Here is a 21,483-nt window from a genome sequence, read left to right as displayed (position 1 = left end):
GACTGCTAATCTGGAAGACATGCTTTTCTGCTGTGCTACCATGCTGCCTGCTGCTCTCTGACCTTGCTGAGGAAGAGCGGGACTCTACCTGGCAACAAAAGTGATCTTCTAGGCCTTGTTTGGCTTGCCTCCTGTTGCTTGAGACTCTGGGATATCAGTCTCTACCCCTGCTTCTGATCCATTGGAAGTCTACCCAGAAAATTCCACTGGAGAAATCGACGCATCTCCAATCTGCGTGTAGGAGAACCGGCTCACCTACCCTGTTGCGGGAGTAGAATTGCTGCATCGCTTTTGGAACGAACTCGTCGCCTCGAGAGCTTGTCACATCGGAACTGCACATCACCCCTGATGCAGTGTGGAGAGATTGTCACATCCCATCGTATGTGTAGAGAAACCTGGCTCATCGCTTTCGGAACCAACGCGGCTTGGTGCTTCCTCTTTGGAACCAAAGCATCGCCACCACTGATTGGAGAAAATAGACGCATCACCTTGACTGCAGGCCCGACATCGACACATCGCTCCTCTGCATCACGCATCTTGCTGTTGCGACCGGGATCAAAGTAGTCTGTTCACCATGCCTGCGTGGCACCTGTTCCTGGCCTGTGGTCCATCGCAGTCAACCTGAACTGTTGACTTTGACCTTTAGAGAAGCCTGACTGCTCTGTGCCAAGCTACAGGAGGATGAGCACAGGTTATCTTTTAGTGTGTATGTAGCTTAAACTTCCTTGGATTGTAGTTTTATAATGTATAAAACCACAGCGTGCATACCTTTGCCAATCAGAAACTCAATTTCTAACACACCTAAATCTTTGGCCTTTCAATACACACTTAACAGGCGATTTTAATTTAGAAAATTAGGTTTGTTTCTCTTCTTGGCAAAGGCACTTTTTTTCACCTGACAGCCATATATTTTTGTTATATATTTGGGTGGTGTAAATGTTCCCTGTAGCCTAATTTGTGCACCGTCTGTCATGGCCTTACAGTCCTCTTTATGGCCATACAAGAAAGTTAAATAGCCCAAAGGGGTGAGACCAGCTCCAATATTACCATTTTAGGGCCAGTGTAGTGACACTAAATAGCTTGTGTCACTGTACACAGTCATAATGTTAGAAAAAAACGAGGCCCAGAAAAAGTTGAAAAATCTGAAGGGTCCATGCAGGAAACATGACACTGCTACAGTCTCTGCAAGGAAAGTGGTGTAATGGCTTCATATCTTTGAACATTAACATTCGCAACAGTTTTGTCTTGATATTCGGATTTATCTGTTATATCTTGGATCTTGGACTAAACATTGGTTATATGATAGACTAGCAGCTGCACTGCAGCTTCCAGCAGCTACATCAAAGCATGTACTTTAAGTAGGTGGGCGTATATTAGGAAATGCACAGTAACAGCTTCTTCTGCTCATTCCCACATACCTTTTCCACTTAACCAGACATGCCAACTCAAACGGTTCAGCCTTGTGTCACACAATTTCTGCTCCCTTCACACGGTCACTCTTTGAGGAGCTGTAATCACATGGTGGCAGGAAAAATTAGTAGGAAAACACTGTAAACAGTGGATTTCCGGCTCGTTTTTGGAGGCAGTAAGAAGCTGATGTCCAAAACACCGCAGTACTTTGGTGACGGCCTAAATGACCCTTTGTTTTTGGGGTTTTTACTTTGTGTGTAGTGGTGTCGGGTCGTAGTTAGGTGGCCCTATAACAGTATGTCAAAAATTGGCTTTAGAAGTCACCAAGTAAACTGTGCGAAAAATAATTTTTAGTGCTGTACCAGAAAAGAGGATAGTGCTTTCAGAAGCACAAAGGGTTGAGGAGCTAGTAATACTTAGAGATTTAGCACTTGCTGCTATTTGCATATGTCTTGTAACTGATATTGAACATAATACACACTGCTCTTTTGTTCTTTCTTCTACTCACCACATAATTTTTATAGTTTGCAACTTAAACAGAGCGGGTTTGTAAGTGAATAACTGCTTTTTTCATGAAACTTGAAATTAATTTGACAGGGCCAATGAAAAGTTCTTGAGGGGATTCTGTGGGACTGGTTAGTTTTCTTAATTACGTGAACTCATTTATCTTTTAAGAAGCACATAGCTGGATCCGTGATGTCAGCTGGTCACAGTGGAGACTTTTCTTCAGGGACAAGGCGATCTCATTCAGCTCCACATCGACACTCCCACAAAGACCAAACACTCAAACGTTCCCAGAGCCTTTCAGTTTCTTCCTGCGGAGACTCCACCCGCTCACTGCTCTCCCCGCTCTATCACAGCAGCTTTGAAGACGAGGACGATGGGAAGTTGGATTCATCCAGGTCGGGGTCTGATTACAAAGAGAATGTGGACATCAGGTATTGTTGGACCCATATTGTTAGTTCTGATAACTAGTTCACTTTCATTCCCATACCATTTTTAGGCAGTTTTAGGGACCGCCATAGATCTTATTTTGATGCATAAAAACCCGGATTTGTGAATCTGAAGGCGAAACACTGATTTACAGATTAAGGATTTCCCATGGGAAATCCGGATAGAAATTTCTGTGACTATCTGTGCTGGCAGTCCTGTATGGGTATGAGATGGAGTGACATAAGTGTTTCAGGGAGTTGGTCACTGACTGTGACCACATCCACAATGTTAGAATTTTGGGCAAGATGTATCAAGTCATTTTGCATTCACAAATGGCCTGATTTGCAAAATTGTGTTTGCGACTCCAAAAAGGCATTCTGTTATGTAGAAACCCAAACTGCATTTTGTTAACACATTACCAAGTTGTATTTTGGGGTTGTGACTACATATCTTCGATATTTGGAAGAGTAATGATTAGGGAGGGTGTATCTTCCAAATAGCGAATCACATTGCGACTGTGAGAAATTGGGTTATTGGTTAAAGTGCTGAAACCGTACTCGAGCAACAGCCACAATCCTTGTCAGGGTGAACCTCAAAAAGACACTAAATTAAACTGTGTTTAAACCTCTGGTAGCTTGGCACAAATGCAGTTTGGCTTAACTTGTGTTAAGTATTTATGTAGCACTAAAACAGCAATAAATTGAAAACCCCACATTAGGAAACTCCCAGACTAATTTTGAGAAAAATAGTACATTTTAAGAAATTATTTGACACTACAACTACAAAAATCCAGTCAATAGAACAAGAGATTTGCAAATTTAAATTTTTAAGTATAGTGCCTTAAAGCACGCATTTTGGCTATCTGGTCGTGCCGGACTGGGACATACTCTCAAGTTCAGGCGGACTACAATAGAGCACGTGTTGGAGACAGGTACCAGATGAGTCTGCTATGGATTATAACTTGTTCTCTTGATGCAGAGCATTGTGTCGCACTGTGTTGGTTCCAAAGAGTAACCGTGATGGGAAGTCCTGCATCGAATTGTATCACGATCCAATGGTTCCGATAAGGCCGCCAATCTGAGGCTGCAGGGTGCTGCGATGTAAGGTCCTGCCTCAGTAATGAGGGTTCCCACATTGGAGCCAGAAGGAGTACACTCTCAAAACAACCAAGGTTCCAGGACCTGAAGGGCTCCTCTTCTGGTGAATCAGGACTCACTCCAGAAGAGGCGAGCAGCAGGGCGCAAACAGGTTTAGTATAGTCTGGGCAGCGAGGTAGATACGGAACAGGTCTCTGGAGCTTGTTATATCCCTGTATCTCAGAACAGAAGCCCATTCAGCTAGCCCTTGGAGTCACTCTGGTGGTTCTGGGGTCAAAGAGCAGGTCCGGTCTTCCTCCTTAATCAGCAGGGCAGTCCTTGCAGCAGGGCAGTCATTCTGGTAGAAGAGCAGAAGACTGAGTCTTTCATAGGCCCAGAAGTGATCTGAAAAGTGGATTGGAGGGTCCTATTATTATACTTAGTGTCAGCTTTGAAATGGGGAAAGCCTTGTTTCCCCCTATGGGTTTCCCTGCACAGGTCCTAGTCTAGCTTCAGTTACAATACGCCAGTGTGAAGATTTTTGTATGTGAACTGACAGTATCTTTTAAGTGCTAGTGTGACAGGTGGCAACTCCGCCCCCGTCATCAAGTCAGAATGACCCATCCTGCCAACACCCAGGCCCTCTATTATGATACTTTCTGGGAGAAATACTAAAAGGCAAACTGCCAGCTACAGCATGCCCCGTGACTTGGGAAACCTGCTGCATGCACCAAATAGTTAGGACAAGAAAATGCCAACTTTTAGGATGAATGCCTCAAATGGTTAGGACGAGAAAATGGCAACTTTATAAAAGTGCATTTTCAGAATTGTGACTTAAAATTTGACTTTACCATTAAAGAGGGTTTTAAATAACAATTCCTCAGACACCAAACCTGGGGGCCCATTAGGATGCGCCATCCTCGCAGTGCTGGGACCGCCCGCCATACATGCGGCGGTCCCGCACTGCTGATTAGGATGCGACTGCCACCCTGGTGGTCGCAGTCCGCATATTTGACATTGCTTACAGCAGCACCTGCCACAGTGCCAAATTGATATGTTGTGCATTCCCATGTACAACGTGGCAGGCAGGGCGCGGTGCCTGCCACCTTGTCCATGGGAATGCAGGGAGGTACATGGGTACCCCCCAAGTGCACCACCCACCTACCCACCGCCCCTGGGCCCCCAAAGCACATCCCCGCCAGCCTTTCCATGGTGGCATCGCCGCCATGGAAAAGCCTTTTCAACCAGGCATCATAATATGCACCATATTATGCCCCAGCTCTGCCCGGCTGGCAATCGTGACAATTGCCAACCGGCAGAAAAGCGACGGATGGACTTTCAGTCCGCCGAGATAAACCCGCCATAATAATATGTCGGGGGTAAATCAAGTTGGGATGGCGGGCGGATCAACATCGCCGGCCCCGCGGTGGCGATCCGCCCATTATAATCACCCCCATGGTATTTTTACCTTCTTCCTTACAAAAGCTGTCACTTACTAAATGTAATAAGGTAACCTAATGCTATCCTATGGGAGAGGTAGGCCCTGCAATAGTGAAAACTGCGTTTTTTATTACCAGGACATGTAAAACCTAAGATTACATGTCTAACATTTTAAATACAGTGCGCACGACCCCATTGTCCTACTGTAGGGGTCACTAATTTTATTTCAAACTAGCAGTTTTAAAAAACTGCGCACAGGCTGCAATGGCCGACCTGAGACATGTTTAAGAAGGCTATTTACGTGGGTGGCACAATAAGAGCTGCAGACCCACTAGAAGCATGCAATTTATAGTCACACATAGTGCCATTTTACTAAGGGTTTAAAGTAAATTAAATATGCCAATTGAGTGTATGACAATTTTGCCATATTTACAGGAGAGAGCACAAACACTTTAGCTATGGTTAGCAGTGGTAAAGTGCACAGAGTCCTAAATGCTAATAAACATGGGCTCAGAAAACAGAGGCAGTGAAGGCAAAATGTTTGGGGGTATCCCAGCAGAGAGGACCAGGTCCAAAAGGGTTGTATTGATGTTTTGTGACCACAAAATTTGGTTGCACAGACTACACACATGTAGTGGTAACCCATTTGGAAACAGGAAGGATTCCCTAAGCTACCCCTTTTCCCTTTGTGAAGGTTGACAAAAGCACTCTCTAAAAACATAAACGTAAGTTAAACTTTCCTGTTTTTTAACGCATCCTGTATTCCTTTTAAGAAAAACTAGCTTCTTTTAAAAAAAAAAAAATACTTTGTTTAAAAGCAATCGCAGACATGGTGGTCTGCTGACCCAACAGGCAGCCGTCCCTGTGTTTTAGCGATTCCCAATAGTTTTCAGGTAGGAGGCGTCTGCTTGGAAATCTACAGGAAACATACATTTCATGTAAACTACAGGCAAATCATGTGCATTCAGAAAAAAAATTAACATAGGACAAACCTAGACATAACTTAATTTAGGTGTGTCGAGGTTTTCATTTTAGGAATAGCTTACAGTAGGCTACTTTAAAGATCCCCCAATTTTTTTTTAAACCTGCTTGTCCTTTTGATGACAGACTGAACTCCTATCAGCATTTGCCGCTTAATTCCGATGTTTCTGCTGGAAATATTTGATGGAAACTAACTGATGGATTTGCCTCATTAAGTGGGTAAATGGTTTGCCGCATCGAACAGCAGTTTCCATCTGATTAAAGATACCAACGGTTCTAGAAGAAGTTGGCAAACATTACAAATTCACACTAATGTAAATAACAACCAAGACCGTTACCGTGTAAAGAGGCGGCTAGAAGTTGCTGTATTCTTTTATGAATAAATTCACAATTCGTGAAACATTTCCCATATTAATGAGGTGGTTGAAGGCTAAAAGTACCAGGTCTTAGTGCTTATCTCATTTTAGTTGCAAACGTTTCCAGTTTTAATATTTAGACCTGCATCGCCATTTTATTTATTTTTTTGCTTTTGTTATGTACAGAACAAAAACATTTGAAAACCAGTAGCGCACCATAAGCATAAGCTTCTCCATGGATGTAGAATAACTCTTTTTCTGGCTTTCCCACAGAGTTGAACCGCAAAATTCAAAGGGAAGTCAAAAGGAAAAAGATCATGTGGTCATACCCAAGCAGAATCTCACCCCATGGGAAGAATGGCTTGTTAGCAAAGGACGAAGGGAACGAATTCAGTTGCAAACGAAAGTTCTGGAGGTAAATGTTTTCTTTTTTTTTTTTTTTCATGTATTAGATATGCATTACTTCGTTTCTCTCACGACACAAGGCGTGACATGCATTTTTTACACTGCCACCGTTTGTTACGTTAGTGGTGGTAAGTTGTCAAAATATAGTCTCTGGCTGACAATTTGGGTCAGCTTGATACCATTCTGTAGGAGCTGACGTGTTTAGTATGCGTAGGCTGGTAACATTGGTGCACATGATTCCGTTAGAAAGTCAAGATTGTTTTCCAGGCCCTTGTTAAAACATCCCATAGTTCATTAAAATGTGTTGGCGTCATGTAGGATTTTGTTGAATTGAACTGATTTATGCTTTTTTTAAACTTGTTTTTTTTTCAGCAGTTGCATAGTATACAATATAACAGCATAGCAAACATGTTGTCGTCACAGAAGACATATTAATACAATCCGGTACAGCTATCCGTGAAAAGTGAACCAATAAAAACAGTGGTCAATCAACTTGGACCGAAGACCTGCTACATCAGACTCCTCTGGGTAGACACATAACTATGTGTGGCGGATTTATATCATGCAATTCCACATGTGTTGTGGTGTGAGAGCATGCAGCCTAAGCAAAGTAAAAAACAGTTAATGCATTAACTATGGAGAACTCAAATGAAAAATAAATAAATATAAGAACAACTAACAATAGTGGCAGCAGCTAATCAGGGTTCATCCTCCACGGAACCTCCATCCATGAAAAGGGAGCAGGGACGGTCAGCCAGAAAGAATTCGGGGCGGGCAGGTTTGAATCATCTCCCACGTAAGGGGGTATGGGGTGGCAAGGGAGGCGGAGAGTAAAGGGCCCAAGGGCTTTCAGAACCCAGCTGTACGGAAGTTGCCTTGCCTCTTCCCGTTTGGATTAGCATTTGTACATACATACAAATGCTCACCCGACTACAGGTGCGTGCACTCACACACACACACACACGCACACTTATGCACTCACTGTAGTACAAACACACATACATGTCATTCAGGTGTCTGGGGATCCTGTGTATTTGGTCTCTGAGGTTACAGCAGAGTCTGCGACCGGTTAGTGCTCAGAAGGCATGGCCAGCCATGACTCTCCAGCCATCAGCCACTCCAACATGTCGAACCGTAGCTCCAGGTCTCTCTGCATTCTCATCTGTGTGGACCAGTCTTATCTGTCGTTACTCCGCCACACCCCACTTGCGCTAGTCTGCTCTCCATCTGTCCAGCATGGGGGCGCCTGGGACATGTCTAGTGGACTGCGATGCATCATTTAGCTAACACCAATTCCAACAAGGCGAACCTGTGTTTCATCCTTGTGCCTCGTTTCAGGGCTGGCAGTACACCCATCAGGCAGTGCCTGACTGAGGTCTCTACCTGGATTCGTGAGTGGCTCAGGTAGGTTGGCCGACAACCTATCAGGAATCCCCGTTACATCCATTCTGTGCCCGGCCTTCAGGGCTTAGTATATTTTGGAGACCATCCCTCTGGATGAGTCCGAGTCCAGCAATTGCTGTCATCTGGTTGAGTTGTGCCCAAGATCTTAGCACATTTTAGGAATTTGCTGGGTTGTAGTTGAAAGCAGTCTTGTGCCTCCTGCATTGTGAGGAGAATGCCATAACTATAAGTCTCCAGTCATGGAGCATCCTCCATTGTACCACTGCGTTAGGTCCATCACAGATTTTATCTGCAATAAAAAGGGGAGCCACTGAAGGGACAACAATATAGTGTACAAGGTCCTACAAAGTACTAGAGTGACTGCCTGTTCCCAGACTTTTGCGACCTGGTAGACCATAAAGGGGCAGTCAGTTGGCACCCTCGACCCTCTCATCAGACATCCAGGAAGGTCCACCCCCTCACCCCACTCCGTTAGCAGGGCCTTATCACCATTCGGGCCATCTGTACATCACTGTGCAGTGTACTGCAGTAGTCTAGCGAAATAATACATTATCTTTTCCGGCACACCCAGTCCCCCAAGCTTCGCTTCCAGCTTTAGCACCTCCAACATCACCCTGCTCTGCTGCCCACACTAGGGATTACAGAAGGCTCTTCAGCTTGACAAAGGTAGCTCACGGTATTCAGCAGAGGGAGTTTTGCTGTACATTGAGGTAGCACTGGTGCAAGACCATCCTGTTCAATGCCAATCTACCCATGATAGAAAGGGGAAGATGATTCCAGAAACAGATCAAGGCCTCACCCATATTTAGAGTGTTATTGGCAGACTGAAGCCACCTGAATACCCAGGTAGCGAAGTGATCGCACTTCCAACTGGCCCCGTGGCAGAGATGGTAGCTGCGTCCACCCCAACCAAGCCAGCCAGTGGGAAAAGTACCGACTTCTGGAGGTTAACGCACAAGCCAGAGACCTCCAAACATAGCCATTATCTATAATAATATAGTCACCGATCGTTCTGGGTGACTGATGTATATTAATGCGTCATACACGTAGAGCGAGACAACATGGATGCATCCCCCCCCACCGTAATGCCACAAAGGGCCATGTTGCGTCATAACCTTACCGCCAGGGGCTCCATTGCCAAGACTAAGAGAAATGGGGACATGGAACCTCCCTTCCTCGTACCTTGCTCTGTGGGTAAACATTCGGAGACCATGTTTCCATTGCATACTCGTGTCAGAGGTTGAGTATAGAGCAGCCGAATACATGAAAGGAACACTAGGCCTAGTCCCATCGTCCGTAGCATCACCCAAAGGTATTGCTATCCAAGTGTGTCAAAGGCCTTTTCAATGTCTATCGCCACTGCTCTGGCTCTCAGGTCTGTGCCAGCCACAGAGTGGAGCACATGGGACAGCCTCCAGAGATTTATCTTTGTTCCCCTACCGGGCATAAAACCACACTGGTCATCGTGGACCAGATGTGTTACCACATGCCCCAAGCACATAACCAATCAATCAATCAATCATGGCATTTGTAAAGCGCGCTACATACCTGCGAGGGTCTCAAGGTGCTAATAGCCGCGTAACCTCCGTAGCTAGTACTTTAGTGCCCACCCCCAGCATCGACGGGGACGTAGGAACTGGGGTCCATCGAAACTTTGCCAGGCTTCGGGAGTATGACGATCTGGGACCCCTTCAAGAGTGTGGTAGGGAACCATTATGTCTGGACTCCTGGAGGGCCTCCTGCAAGTGTGGCAGCAGGAGGCCAGCAAACGTCTGAGAGTATTCCTACACCCAAAGGTCTTCCTTGAGAATCTGTCCTTACGCCTCAGTAAGTCTCGGGAGGAACAAATTAGCTAGGAATCTCTCTCTCACATCTGGGGGGGATTCTGTAGGCCCCTACCATAAACAGTCACCAGGTGGTCCCATAAAAGTGAGTTAATGCCACCCGGAGTATTGACCACCGGTCTGTCCCGGCGTCACATGAGAGTATGAGTGGGGGTGGGCGTTCCCTCTTTTCATTAGCCAAGCCAGGAGCCTCCCCGACTTATCACCTTTCCGATGCAGTAGCTCTTGGTCCTCACGCTTGATCAGGCAGTCCAGCCTGTCCCAGATATCCACTACCCGTCGCTGCACGGTCATCAAGGTCAGTCGATGCTCCCCGACCATGGGCACTGCACGTCATAGGCCCGTCAGGACCTTTTCCGCCGTAGTCCGTTTCAATTCAAGGCGCCACCTCGTACAGCCAACACTGAACAAGCCATGTGTCACCAACTTTAGAGTGTCCCACTCTAGCTCTCTCCAAGCAGTGGACAACTAGTTTGTGTCGAAGTATTCAGCAGTCCCCTCGCGGAGTTCCTTTGGAATAGCGTACCGCCAGAGGGGGACCCGCAGCTTCGTGCTGCCCACACTCCATTCCAGCAGCAGCGGAGCATGGTCCAAAAGGAATCTATTCATGATTTGGTTTCATGATGTGGCAGCCGCAAGGCACCAATAATCTGTCATACAAACTAAAGGTCTAATTCGTGGCGACATAGCATGTGTGTTCCTGTGCCACAGGGTGAGTCAGACGCCAAACATCTATGTAGTGCAGGCATTCTATCACTGTGCGCATGGCGTTTATCATATGTGGATTAGTAGGCAACTGTGGCGGGTGGCAGTCTGAGGAACAATCGAGCGCGCATTTGAAGTCTCCAGCCCATTGCAAAGGTACACTAAAGTACAGGACCAATTACCTTTTCAACTGTAGGTAGAAACCGCCATCATGTACATCCAGGGCTTGGCCATTCAACAGGCAGACTTTCATTGTATTCAGTAGGCCATGCACAAGGAGGTACATCCCCTTAACGACTGCTCTGCAGCCACAAACCTGGAAGTCATGCAGACCACCACCCCACGGGCATAGTTGGATAATGTGGTGGAGTAATTGATTTATGCTTTATCAACATTGCTTTAATCGAGAAATCACAAAAAATGGACAAAAATATAGGATGAATTAAACAAACTAAGCAGTTGTTTGACAGCAACCCCATTCCATTATTTTTAGCCCTATCATGGCAGAATCGGTGTCTGCAAGACCTATTTCTTTTTAATGTATAGAGTGTGCCTACTTAACCCATCCCTATCTGACACCACCATGTCCACAAAAGCCTCTGGGTTTAATTCCCTCACGGAACTTGTATTTGCTGCTGGATCACCGGTCTAAAATTCCTTTGTGGGCCCTGTGTCAGATCCCTAGGATCCTGTCGCAAGCAGGGACGCTCAGTACTTATCATTTAGGGTAGAATTTCAGGATTGAGTTTGGGCCAGTTTTGGATCCCTGGGGCTAGTGTATGCTGTTTGCCTTGGGGCTTGACCATGTCCCAAAGTACTATTTCCTTTTAAAGTAAAAGCTCTGTCTGGCCATTTATTTATTAGGTGGTGTTGTCCGCTTTATGCAGTTATGTGTTTCCAACTGGCGCAGCCTCCTTGAGTAAGTTCTGGGTGGTTCTGCCATGCTACCCTAAAGGCCAAGTGCTAAAGAAGTGCACTTGGTGCTCAATTTGGTTCCAATACTAATGTGCAGCAAGGGGCAGCTGCTGTGCTTGCTGGCCTATGAAGTATTTCCATTGCTAATAACTAATAAGGATTTGTTTTTTAACACAAACCCTATGTAAAATGCAGAAGGAAGTGGCTTTTTGTGGTGTAACAGTAGGAACTGGTTTTATGTTCTGAAACCCGCGACAAACCCCATTAAAAAGGTTTTTGCATTTTTAAATTCTGGTAGACATTCTTAACTTTACCTCTAGTGGAGGAAGAGCCACAGCATTCTGACTGTCATTGTATACAGTTGTAATGATATGCTTATTATTTAATTGCTTGTGACTTAAAGTACTTTTTATGTCTGGATCCAGGCAGATTAGGCTTTTGTTATCTCTTCAAAAGGGCTTTAAAAGCAGAACTGGAAGAGGGATTTTGGCTTCACCCCGTTCTAATCTTCTTTAAAGGCACTTGATTGGTCAGCAGTTGTTGTTCCACTCCTTTAGTAGTTCTTTTGCAGTGCATAGAAAGTTTAATGTTTGAAAAAATGCGCAGACGTGCTAAAAATGTATTCTACCTATACACCTGCTTTTACCAATATGATAAAAGTGTTGACGCATTTGTTGCCATGATTGTTCTGTCTTGTTGCCAATTTAGTGTCTGCTGGTCCCTCTATTGCTTTCAAAATATGAAACCAGATCGATATTCAGGTTACATCAATTTCAGATATTGGAGCACACCATAGAAAGGGATATTGCGGCAGGGCTTTCGAGATGGAGGCCACGCATGTTTTGAGCATCAACATTCATTGGCTGCGGCAACAGAAAGAAGTGGCCTTCAGCAGTTTGCTGTTTTTGTTCCAGCTACGAATAAGCTGCAATAGGGAATAGCTGGCATAACGTAAAAGCTTATGTGCTGTGCAAAGCATCTCTGAAACACGTGAACAGCCTTACTATTTATTGCTTCAGCTAAATCTTAGCTCGGCTGTTAGAAATGGGGGTCTCTAGTTGACAATGGTTTGCACCTTGTCCAAGTAGGGACCCTTCCTTCTAGTCAGTATAAGGGAGTTAAACTCCTAAAATAACCCCTGCTCACCACCTTGGTAGCTTGGCACGAGCAGTCAAGCTTTTCTTAGAGACCGTGTGTAAAGTATTTGTATGTAATCAACAGTAATACAATGTAAGCACTACAAAAGGACACCACACCAGTTTAGAAAAATATACAATATACAAGACCAAAAACAATAAAAATGTACAATACAGTACTTAGAAATCTTCAGTTATCAAAATAAACTTGAAATAAATTTCCTTGAAGTCGATAGCTCCGTCTGCATCGTGAACAACAAATTCAAACAGTTCTGGCTGACCGCAGTGTCACGGGCTAGCTACGTTGTCGGGAAGATCTGCAAAACAGTACCTATAGAAATCAGGTCATCGGCCAGCTCTCGTTGAGCTCCGAAAGTACGGCGTCTGCAGGCGTCGCTTCTGGAGGTCGGTGCAGGAGTTGTCGGGCCCTTCAAGTTGCACGCGTTGCAGATCGAACTGCTCACGGTTGAAGTCAGGAGTGCTGGCGTCAGCAGGCGTCGGTTGCTGCGGTGTGAAGTGCAGCGGTGCGGCATGCAGTGCCCTCAGGCCGGGGTGCAGGCAGCGGCTCGGGGACGGTCGTCCAGCGGCGTTGGTAAGACAAGGGCTGCGGTACGAAGTGATGCGGTGCTCGTCACGGTGCTGGCAGGTTACGGTGCAAGCAGCGGCTGTTGCTGAAGCGATGTCATTGGCTGATGAACTGGAGTCGACGCCGCCGGCGTCTGTAGACCAAGGCTGTACTGCGGGATGACAACGGTGCGTTATGTAGCTTAAGAGCGGTGCCCTGTAACCAAGGTGCAAGCAGCGGTGCCCATGTCTGCTTGAAGCGCCATCATCGGGGATACCAGGGCAACGGTGTGATGTGAGGCGGTGCGGAGTGCGGTTCCTACAGGTCGCGGTGCAAGCAGCGGCTCAGTGGCTTCGTCAGATGGCATTGTCGGTGAGACCAGGGTTGCGGTGCGGTGGTGTCCTCTGCGGTGCCTTCAAGACACTGAATCGGAAGCGGCATTGTAGACGGCGTTGGGTTGCTTTTCTTCTGTTGCAGCACAAAACACACAGTTCCCAGTGCTGAGCGCAGAAGAACTTGAAGTCTGTGCTGTTCCTGAGACTTCTTGAACAGGGGGAAAGCTCTACCTTAAGCCCTTGTAGAAACTCAATAAAGAAGTTTGTAGAAAGTGGAGTCCAGTCCTTTCGATGCCCAAGTCAGAAGTAGCCACTGCAAGCCAACACGGCAAAGGAATCAGCAAAGTGGAAGTTCCTCCTCATAGCTTCTTGGCTGTCCTTCTTGGTCCTAAAGAGTTCTAAAGTTTAAGGGTTTGGGCCCCATTTTTATAGCCCCAAATCCTTTGTCCTCTCAGGCAGAGAGTGTCTGAGCCCAGCCAGGACCAGTTCTGTCCTCTCTGGTGTAGCTTCCTGGCAGGAGGTGGAGACCGCATTGTCAGAGGCAGACCAGGCCCATTGAAGGAAGTGACCCGATTAGGGCCACCCGGGTCACCCGCGACCACCTCTAAGCCCTCCATACAAATGAAGTCGGTCAGACAGAGAATGCAAACTAAGTATATGTTTATTCAGATACACTAGAGCGGAGCCCCATCTGCCCAGTTGTTCGGGGTGCTGCAGAGAGGATTGACATCAGAAAACATGATGATACATTATGTACGATTCAGAACCAATGAAGGCACGCCCACACTGGAAATTTTCAGACAGGGGCAGCTACACAAAGGAGGTACAGAAGGTTAAGTTTCGATCCTGGGACTGGGCACACACTATCTCTATGCCAAGGTCGTTCTGCCTGCGCCCATCGCTGGACTAGTGGGAGCAAGACTCTATCTAGTGGGAAAGCAATGCGCTAATAAGAACAGTGTATTCTATTAGTACAGCAAGGCCCAGCCTTGAAGTAAACGAAAATTACCAAGGCTGCTTCTCGCAGTGACGGAGAGAGAATTAGTTTTGATCATAGCGCAAAATGGCGGCCAAACATAAATGGTGCCGCGAATGCTAACTTAAGACGTACAATACATAAGCAACACAGCCAAGACATTTTTATTCAAACACCATTCAGGTGAAAGGAAATCTCCTTCCCCTACTCTAAATGCAGCCATGGTCTATTCAGCCCATCCTTGACCCATCTAGACTCTCTGGAGCCACTGCTGCTCCCTAGCCCTTGTCATCCCAAAGCCAGACAATCAATCCACAACCCAGCAGAGGCACACTGGATGGCTGATCAGAAAATACCTACTTTCTAAAAGTGGTATTTTCAAACCCAGAATGTGAAAATCACCCTCACTAAAAGTAGCATTTTAACATTCTTTGTTAAGGCATAATGAACGTTATTTCTCTACCTTGTTCCCAGGGCCAGTTATGTATATAAGATGTTATAAACAAACTCCCTATTCTGTCTTTTTGGGAACAGGTAGCCTTGAAATAGTCAAAAACGAAATTGGCAGTAATTCACGATCGGGACATGCCACACACACCAGGACATGTCCTATCTTTCACATACACTGCACCCTGCCCACAGGGGTACCTTGGGCCTACCTTAGGGCTGACTGACCTGTAAGAAAAGGGAAGGTTAGGGCTGGCAAGTGGGTACACTTGCCAAGTCGACATGGCAGTCCTAGACTGCACGCAGGATCTGCAGTGGCAGGTTTGAGTTACCTTTTGCGGGCTACTCATGTGGGTGGCATAATCAGTGCTGCAGGCCCATCAGTAGCATTTGATTTACAGGCCCTAGCACACTCAGTGCACTTTACTAGGGACTGACTAGTAAATCAAATATCCCAATCATGGAAACATCCATCCATAATACAAATTTCACAGAGAGCATATGCACTTTAGCACTGAATAGCAGTGGTAAAGTGCCCTGAGTCCTATAATCATCAGGTAAGGAAAAAACAGGAGGAGGAAGCAAACAGTTTGGGGATAACCCTGCAAAAAGGGCCATCTCCAACAATGGCTCTTTGAAATAGTGTGAGGGTGTTAGAACAAAGTTATCTCAATAACTGTGTTAGAATTTTCAGGGATGTGTAATTCCTATAGCCCGACGCCCGGGACATATTATTTGGGTTCAAGGGCAACAAGTTTTCTTGTGTGTTTTGTCCTTGGGACAAGTAGGCCCAACCCCCTGCAGCACATACCCTTTGGTATGCCAGTTTACAGTACCACATTATGGATCAGGGAAAGGCATTGCCTGCAGTTAAGGTAATGTTTGTGTTCATGTGTTAATGCTGTTCAAACTTGTATTTATGGTTCATTAATTGAAAGCCTTTATTATTAGTCTGAGCGCTCTAAGTAAATGTTGTAAGCTCAGACTGCACTACTGACAGTGGTTCCAGTAAAAAAAAAAAAAAGTGTACACACGTTTTCAATGTTTAGCAATATGAGGCTATGTATAGTGCTCCTAGAATGCTCTCTGATTAGATGCAAATATTTGCAGAAGCTTGAATGCAAGATTGATAATGCTTTACTTTCAAAATAAAATGTTCACAAAAATGCATAAACATTTAGCTAAACTACTGTAAAATTGTAGGTACCATTTCTTTGCAGCATCATTTAGTAAAATGTTTTGATGTATAATAGTATTTCCCCAAAATATTCACAATGGAAAATCAGTGTAACCCGTTTTAATAAGATAATGGGAAACATAAAATAAAACAAGCATCGGTAAAGCCAGTAGGTCTGAAATTGTTGGTCAGCCTTTTTGTTTTGTCAATGCGTGACTTGTTTTGGCATGGTTTTTGTAAAACCTTATCGGTGCGGGAGCTGCCGGGCCCTCACCATTATAACAAACATTGGCAAAAGCAAACATTTTTTTTTGTCTCAAAAAGCACACATTGCCACAGTCGTTCCTGGCACTGAACAAAACAACTGTCTCAATATGCTCCTTGTAGAAAAACAGAATGCTGTCACTCACAGTGAAGCTAGTCGATAGAAAGAGAGAATTTTAATAAACACAAAAGGTCATGGTTAACGAAAGACCGAATTAAGGCCCAATTATAAAATAAAGTCTCAAAGTGCACCCATGTCCTTGCATTAAGTGCAGATATACAGCTTTCGTGAATTCACAAGACTTTACAGAAGTAGGAAAATAAATCGTACTCCTAGAAAATATTTATGAACTGTTTTTTAGCATGAGCAAAGGTGTAGATTTGCTCATTTGAAAATCTGAGTGTTTGCAAGTTCACTTTCCCTCCAACACCTTTTTTACCAACCCTGGAAGAAGTTTTATGTCTGCCATTGTCAGGAGTATATTTCCAAACTTTCTCAGTATGGGAAAAATTAGAGAGGAGTTGGTGAAAACCCTTAAAACATGCATTTTAGTAGGTTTGCACAGACTCAAAAAGGCATTTCATCCCTGGAACGATTGCTTACCATTACCTTCAGCCCCAGTATGTAAATCTGTGGAAACGTGGTAACATGAGGGAAATACTAATATTCAAACCCTACTTTAGAAGGAGCCCTGGCATTATCAGAGAGGCTATTTCAGACCTCTTATATAATGAGATTGCTGCCATAATTTGTCATTTCATTACATGGCACAAAATGGGCAAGTGAAATTTGTTACAGGATAAGTAGAGTTAGGAAGCAACCTGCCCCATGGACAAGTAGATATTTTATTAAATTCCACACCCCTGAATTTTTCTTGAAATGTCTCTTGATTTGCTGTGTGTTTACCATTCATATTTTATGCACTAGGTTTGGATTTTATAATACATGTATGGTTCTTAGTGCAATTCTTGAGTGTGTTATTCATTAACGCAAGAGGCTTTGGAGTTTCACTTCCATGAAATCATCTTATGGGACTGATAGATACCAAGAAATACTTCCCACACAAAATTGCTTAGTGGTTTTTGTATAAATTGCAGTCCAACTGGATTTTTAATTTGTATTGGCACATTGACCAAGTCCTTGCATCAGAGGGTTAGGAACCTATCCCTGCGACTCTGGTTCTGGGAAGAACTTGATTCAGAGTTGGATGTCCAGCGCCTACCTGAAGCTCAACCCCATGAAGACAGAATTTCTTTTTATTTGCAAAGAACAAGCAAGAAATAGTCCAGACCTATCTCAATGATCAAAATCTTTGTGGCTTAGAACCTCAACGTCCACTGACTGTGAAGTCACTTAGCTTCACCCTGGACACCAATCTCACCTTCAAGGAACATATCTCCTAAACACAAAGATAACCTAGTATCAGTTTCTTCTAAGAAATGTGAAACCATTACTTCCAGGAAGTGGCTTAGAAAACTGCTGATCAAGCCCCGCATCTGGACGGTGTTAATGACCTGCTCCATGGCCTCTACATTGCCCCCTCACACCCCTTTTTTTTTTATCATACTTTGAGTTTTCTAGTTATTGTAAGGTACACATTTCATTTCAATAATTCATTCTGTATCGCTCTCTTTCTGTGCTTCCAGTGTATTGGCCACTACTTGTGTTATTCTATAATAGTATGTCATGCGGTTAAAACATTTAACATTTTTCCCCAAAGCCAGCTATGTCTCTCCCTCCCCCCACCCCCTTCCATTGCAGTTTCCCAATCATATCCTAAGGCTTAATATGGTGATGTTCTTGTGTCAAATCGTAATGTTATCTTGCTATCTGCCACCCTGCTGCTCAAACCTTAAATTGTGCTTGGGCAAGTCCGAGTCTGGGGTCCCCTACCTGACCAAGTTCTGTTGCGCCAGGCCCCTCCGAGGAGAAATCCCTGCGGGGGAGGACTCTCCTGATGTAGGTTCCAGGTCCCTTGTGCTATCCACCAATGCTTCCCAAGCTCTGGCTCTCTCTAATGAGCCAATCCCTCGACAGGCGTTTCTAATGAGGATCCTCCCTTCACATCCCGCCCACTTTTCCAGTTCCCTTTTCCATATTACAGTTCTAGGGCTCACAGGGGATTTCCAATGTTGTGTTATTTCTCTTTTAACTACAATCGGTGCCAGGTCTTGGAATCTGCTAGTGACCTATGTCTTGGAGTTGTGGGAAAATATTCCCAAGAGGCAGTGTGCTAGGGGGGCATGGAACTGGGCGGGCATGGAACTGGGCGCTATATTATCTCCCCGACGGTGTTGGTGATTTCTTCCCAGTAGGTGTTTAAGTCACGGCATGCACAGAGCATATGGAAGAGTTCCACCCCTATTTCTCCGCACCGGGCATCCCGCGTCCTCCTTGTGGAAGAATTTGTTAATTCGTCCCGGGGTAAGGTATGCCCTGTGTAGTATGAAGAAACGAATTAACCAGAAACGGGCGTTCCTTGAGATCTTAGGGGGGTCCCTGTCAGTATATATTCCCAAGCTTTGCCCTCCGGGGGTTGTTTAGGTCTTCGGCCCAACTATTGCAGAGAGCGGTCAGCGGTTGAAAAGCGTCACTACCCAGGGCCCCGTAAAGACATGTGACTTCCTTGGTTCTACCTCCCGCAGTGCTAATGTAGCTACAGGACATGTGGTGGTTCAGTCATTCCCGCTCCCCAGTGAGCCCGGATTGCTGCCAAGACCCCCGCATGTAATAAGTGCACGTGGGGGAGGTCAAATCCCTCTCGGAAGTCTCCCAGGTGCGATGCCCTAGCTTGTACCCATTCTCCAAGGTCCTCCCATTGGTCTCCTCGTGGTAGTATTCGTAATATTGTTATGGAGAAGTCAGGTGAGTAGGGAACCCGCCTTTGCGTCTTCTGGAGACAGCGCCTTCAACAGCGTTGTATCACTTGTACATTGTCGGCATCCTCTGTCGAGACTGTCTGCTCTCATTAACAGTCTCCATAGTGCATTCAAGTCCGGTGTAAGTGGGTCAGCCCCGTGTACCTGCGATTGATGGCCTGCCACTCATCGAGCCAACCACTGTAGTTGAGCAGCAAGTAATATCTCTTGAAGTCTGGGACCGCTAGGCCTCCCTCTGCAGACTGGCCCTGCATTTTTTTCAGGGCTACTAGTCTACGACCCATGCCCCACAAGAAATTTGATACTAATGCGTGCAGGTCAGTATGCCATCTTGGGGGTATCCATATCGGAATCACAGTGAAAAAAATATAGTAATTGCGGTAGTGCCACCGTTTTTAAAAGGGCCACCCTCCCCGCTTATAAGAGCGGAAGGCCTTTCCAAAATGTCATGTAGGGCTTCAAGGAACGTATGGCCGTCCCCAGGTTATCCTCGAATATGTCGGGAGGGGAGTGGTATATTTTCACCTCTAGGTACTCTAGGCACCTGGGTTCCCATTGAAGATTTCCCAGGTCATCAGGGAGGTCTCTGATGTTTGTCATCGGGTATAGTCTGGACTTTTGGGAGTTAATCTTTAATCCAGACTTCGCACCAAATTCCGCCATTAGTGCCTTAGCGCCAGATAAGTACTCTCCTGCATTCCCCAAGAACAGTAGAAAGTCATTGTCATAGAGGGCTACACGATGTACACTATTCCCAATGTGGATCCCTCAGTATTGTGAGTCCGTTCGGGCTAGGCAGGCCAGTGGTTCCATAGCCAGGGCTAACAACAATGGGGAGAGGGGGCACCCCTGCCGTGTGCCTCCTTCCACTTTGCACTGTTCTGAGATGGTCCGACCCATTCTGATCCGTCCCAGGGGTCTTGTATAGAGTACTTGGACCTATTTCGAGAAGCCCTGTCCCAGTCTCATTTTATTCATGACCCCATACTAAAACTCCCATTCAAGACTGTTGAAGGCCTTCTCAATACCAATTGCAAAGACTGTCCCCTCTCCCACCTCCCATCGCGTACCTCCATAAGTGCCATAAGGCACCGTATATTGAGTGCTGTGTTACGGCCTGGAATGAATCCCGCCTGATCCGAATGCATGAGGTCGTCATTAATGGTTGGAGCCTGGTTGCCAATATTTTGCTGAGTATCTTAAAGTCTAGATTGTGCATGAATAGTGGTCGATACACCCCGCACTCCAGGGGGGATTTACCCGGTTTGAGGAGAGGGACTATCAGTGACTCTGTGGTGTTTGGGGGGTGACCCTCCTCCAAAGCCTCCTCGAATAAGTCTATTAGCCTGGGTGCCAATTCTTCTACATAGGCAGCGTAAAGCTCTAAGGGAATCCCATCCGTACCAGGGGATTTGCCTCTAACTTATCCCTTAATAGCAGCTCTTGCCTGCTGTACGTCTGTAGGGGCCCCTAACACCTTCGCCTCCTCTGCCCCCAATGTGGGGAGTGGGATATTGGCTTGATATTCCCTGATTATTCCCTCTTTCTGTCTCAATGGGCTGCTATAGAGGTTGGCGTAGAACCCCAGGAATCTGTTTTATCTCCTCCTGCTGGTAGAGAATATGTCCCTCGCCATACCCCGCTGCAAGTATTGGGGAATCCCTCACAGCTAGATTGGCCAACCAAGCCAGCAAGGAGCCTGTTCTGTCAGGTGAGAACGTTCTATGTATTTCTTATAAACAAAGCACTGTAATCTTTCCGTTTGCTTGGCTATTTCCTCTTTGGTATCCATTAGGGCTTGGCCCAGTACAGGATGTCCTGGTGTTTGTATTTCTAGCGTGTGCAGTGATTGGTCTGCAGTTTCGAGTTCTGTCTTTAATGTACGCCATACTCCCATAGAGGTAGCCAAGCATTTGCCCCTAGAAACTACATTGAAGGTGTCCCATTCAGTCAGCCTAGATGTAGTCGTGTTTGCATTATCAGTAAAGTAATTCATGATTCAACCTCTAACTTCCTCAAAGAATTTCTGGTCCTCTAGTGCTTTAGTTTTTTTGAGTCGTTGGTGTAATTGACCCCAATGAAGATGTAGGTGGGCCGGGTTGTGTTCAGATAATGTACGTGTTATGTATTCCACGGTTTAGGTCTGTGCGTGTATGTCCGGGGAGCACAGGAACGTGTCTAATCTGACGTGAAGGTCATGTACTGGGGAGTGGAAGGAGTAATTACTGTTCTCG

At 45.6% G+C, this 21,483-nt stretch overlaps 1 protein-coding gene across 2 annotated transcripts in view; it reads left to right on the top strand.

Moving 5' to 3' along the window:
• Nucleotides 1–21,483, top strand: part of CCDC34 (coiled-coil domain containing 34) — a 381,735-nt gene that overhangs the window by 42,777 nt on the left and 317,475 nt on the right. Inside the window, exons 2-3 of one of the 2 annotated variants that reach the window (XM_085643633.1) lie at nucleotides 2,086–2,348; nucleotides 6,470–6,611. In XM_085643633.1, coding sequence (XP_085499759.1) covers nucleotides 2,086–2,348; nucleotides 6,470–6,611 — 405 coding nt within the window. The remainder of the gene's footprint in view (nucleotides 1–2,085; nucleotides 2,349–6,469; nucleotides 6,612–21,483) is intronic. The other variant, XM_085643634.1, reaches the window with a different exon arrangement.

The sequence above is a fragment of the Triturus cristatus genome, chromosome 3_1, assembly GCF_964204655.1.
Source record: "Triturus cristatus chromosome 3_1, aTriCri1.1, whole genome shotgun sequence".
In the NCBI taxonomy this organism is placed as follows: Eukaryota; Metazoa; Chordata; class Amphibia; order Caudata; family Salamandridae; genus Triturus; species Triturus cristatus.
Note: the sequence above shows the minus strand (reverse complement) of the source record. Positions and strands in the feature narration are given on the sequence as shown.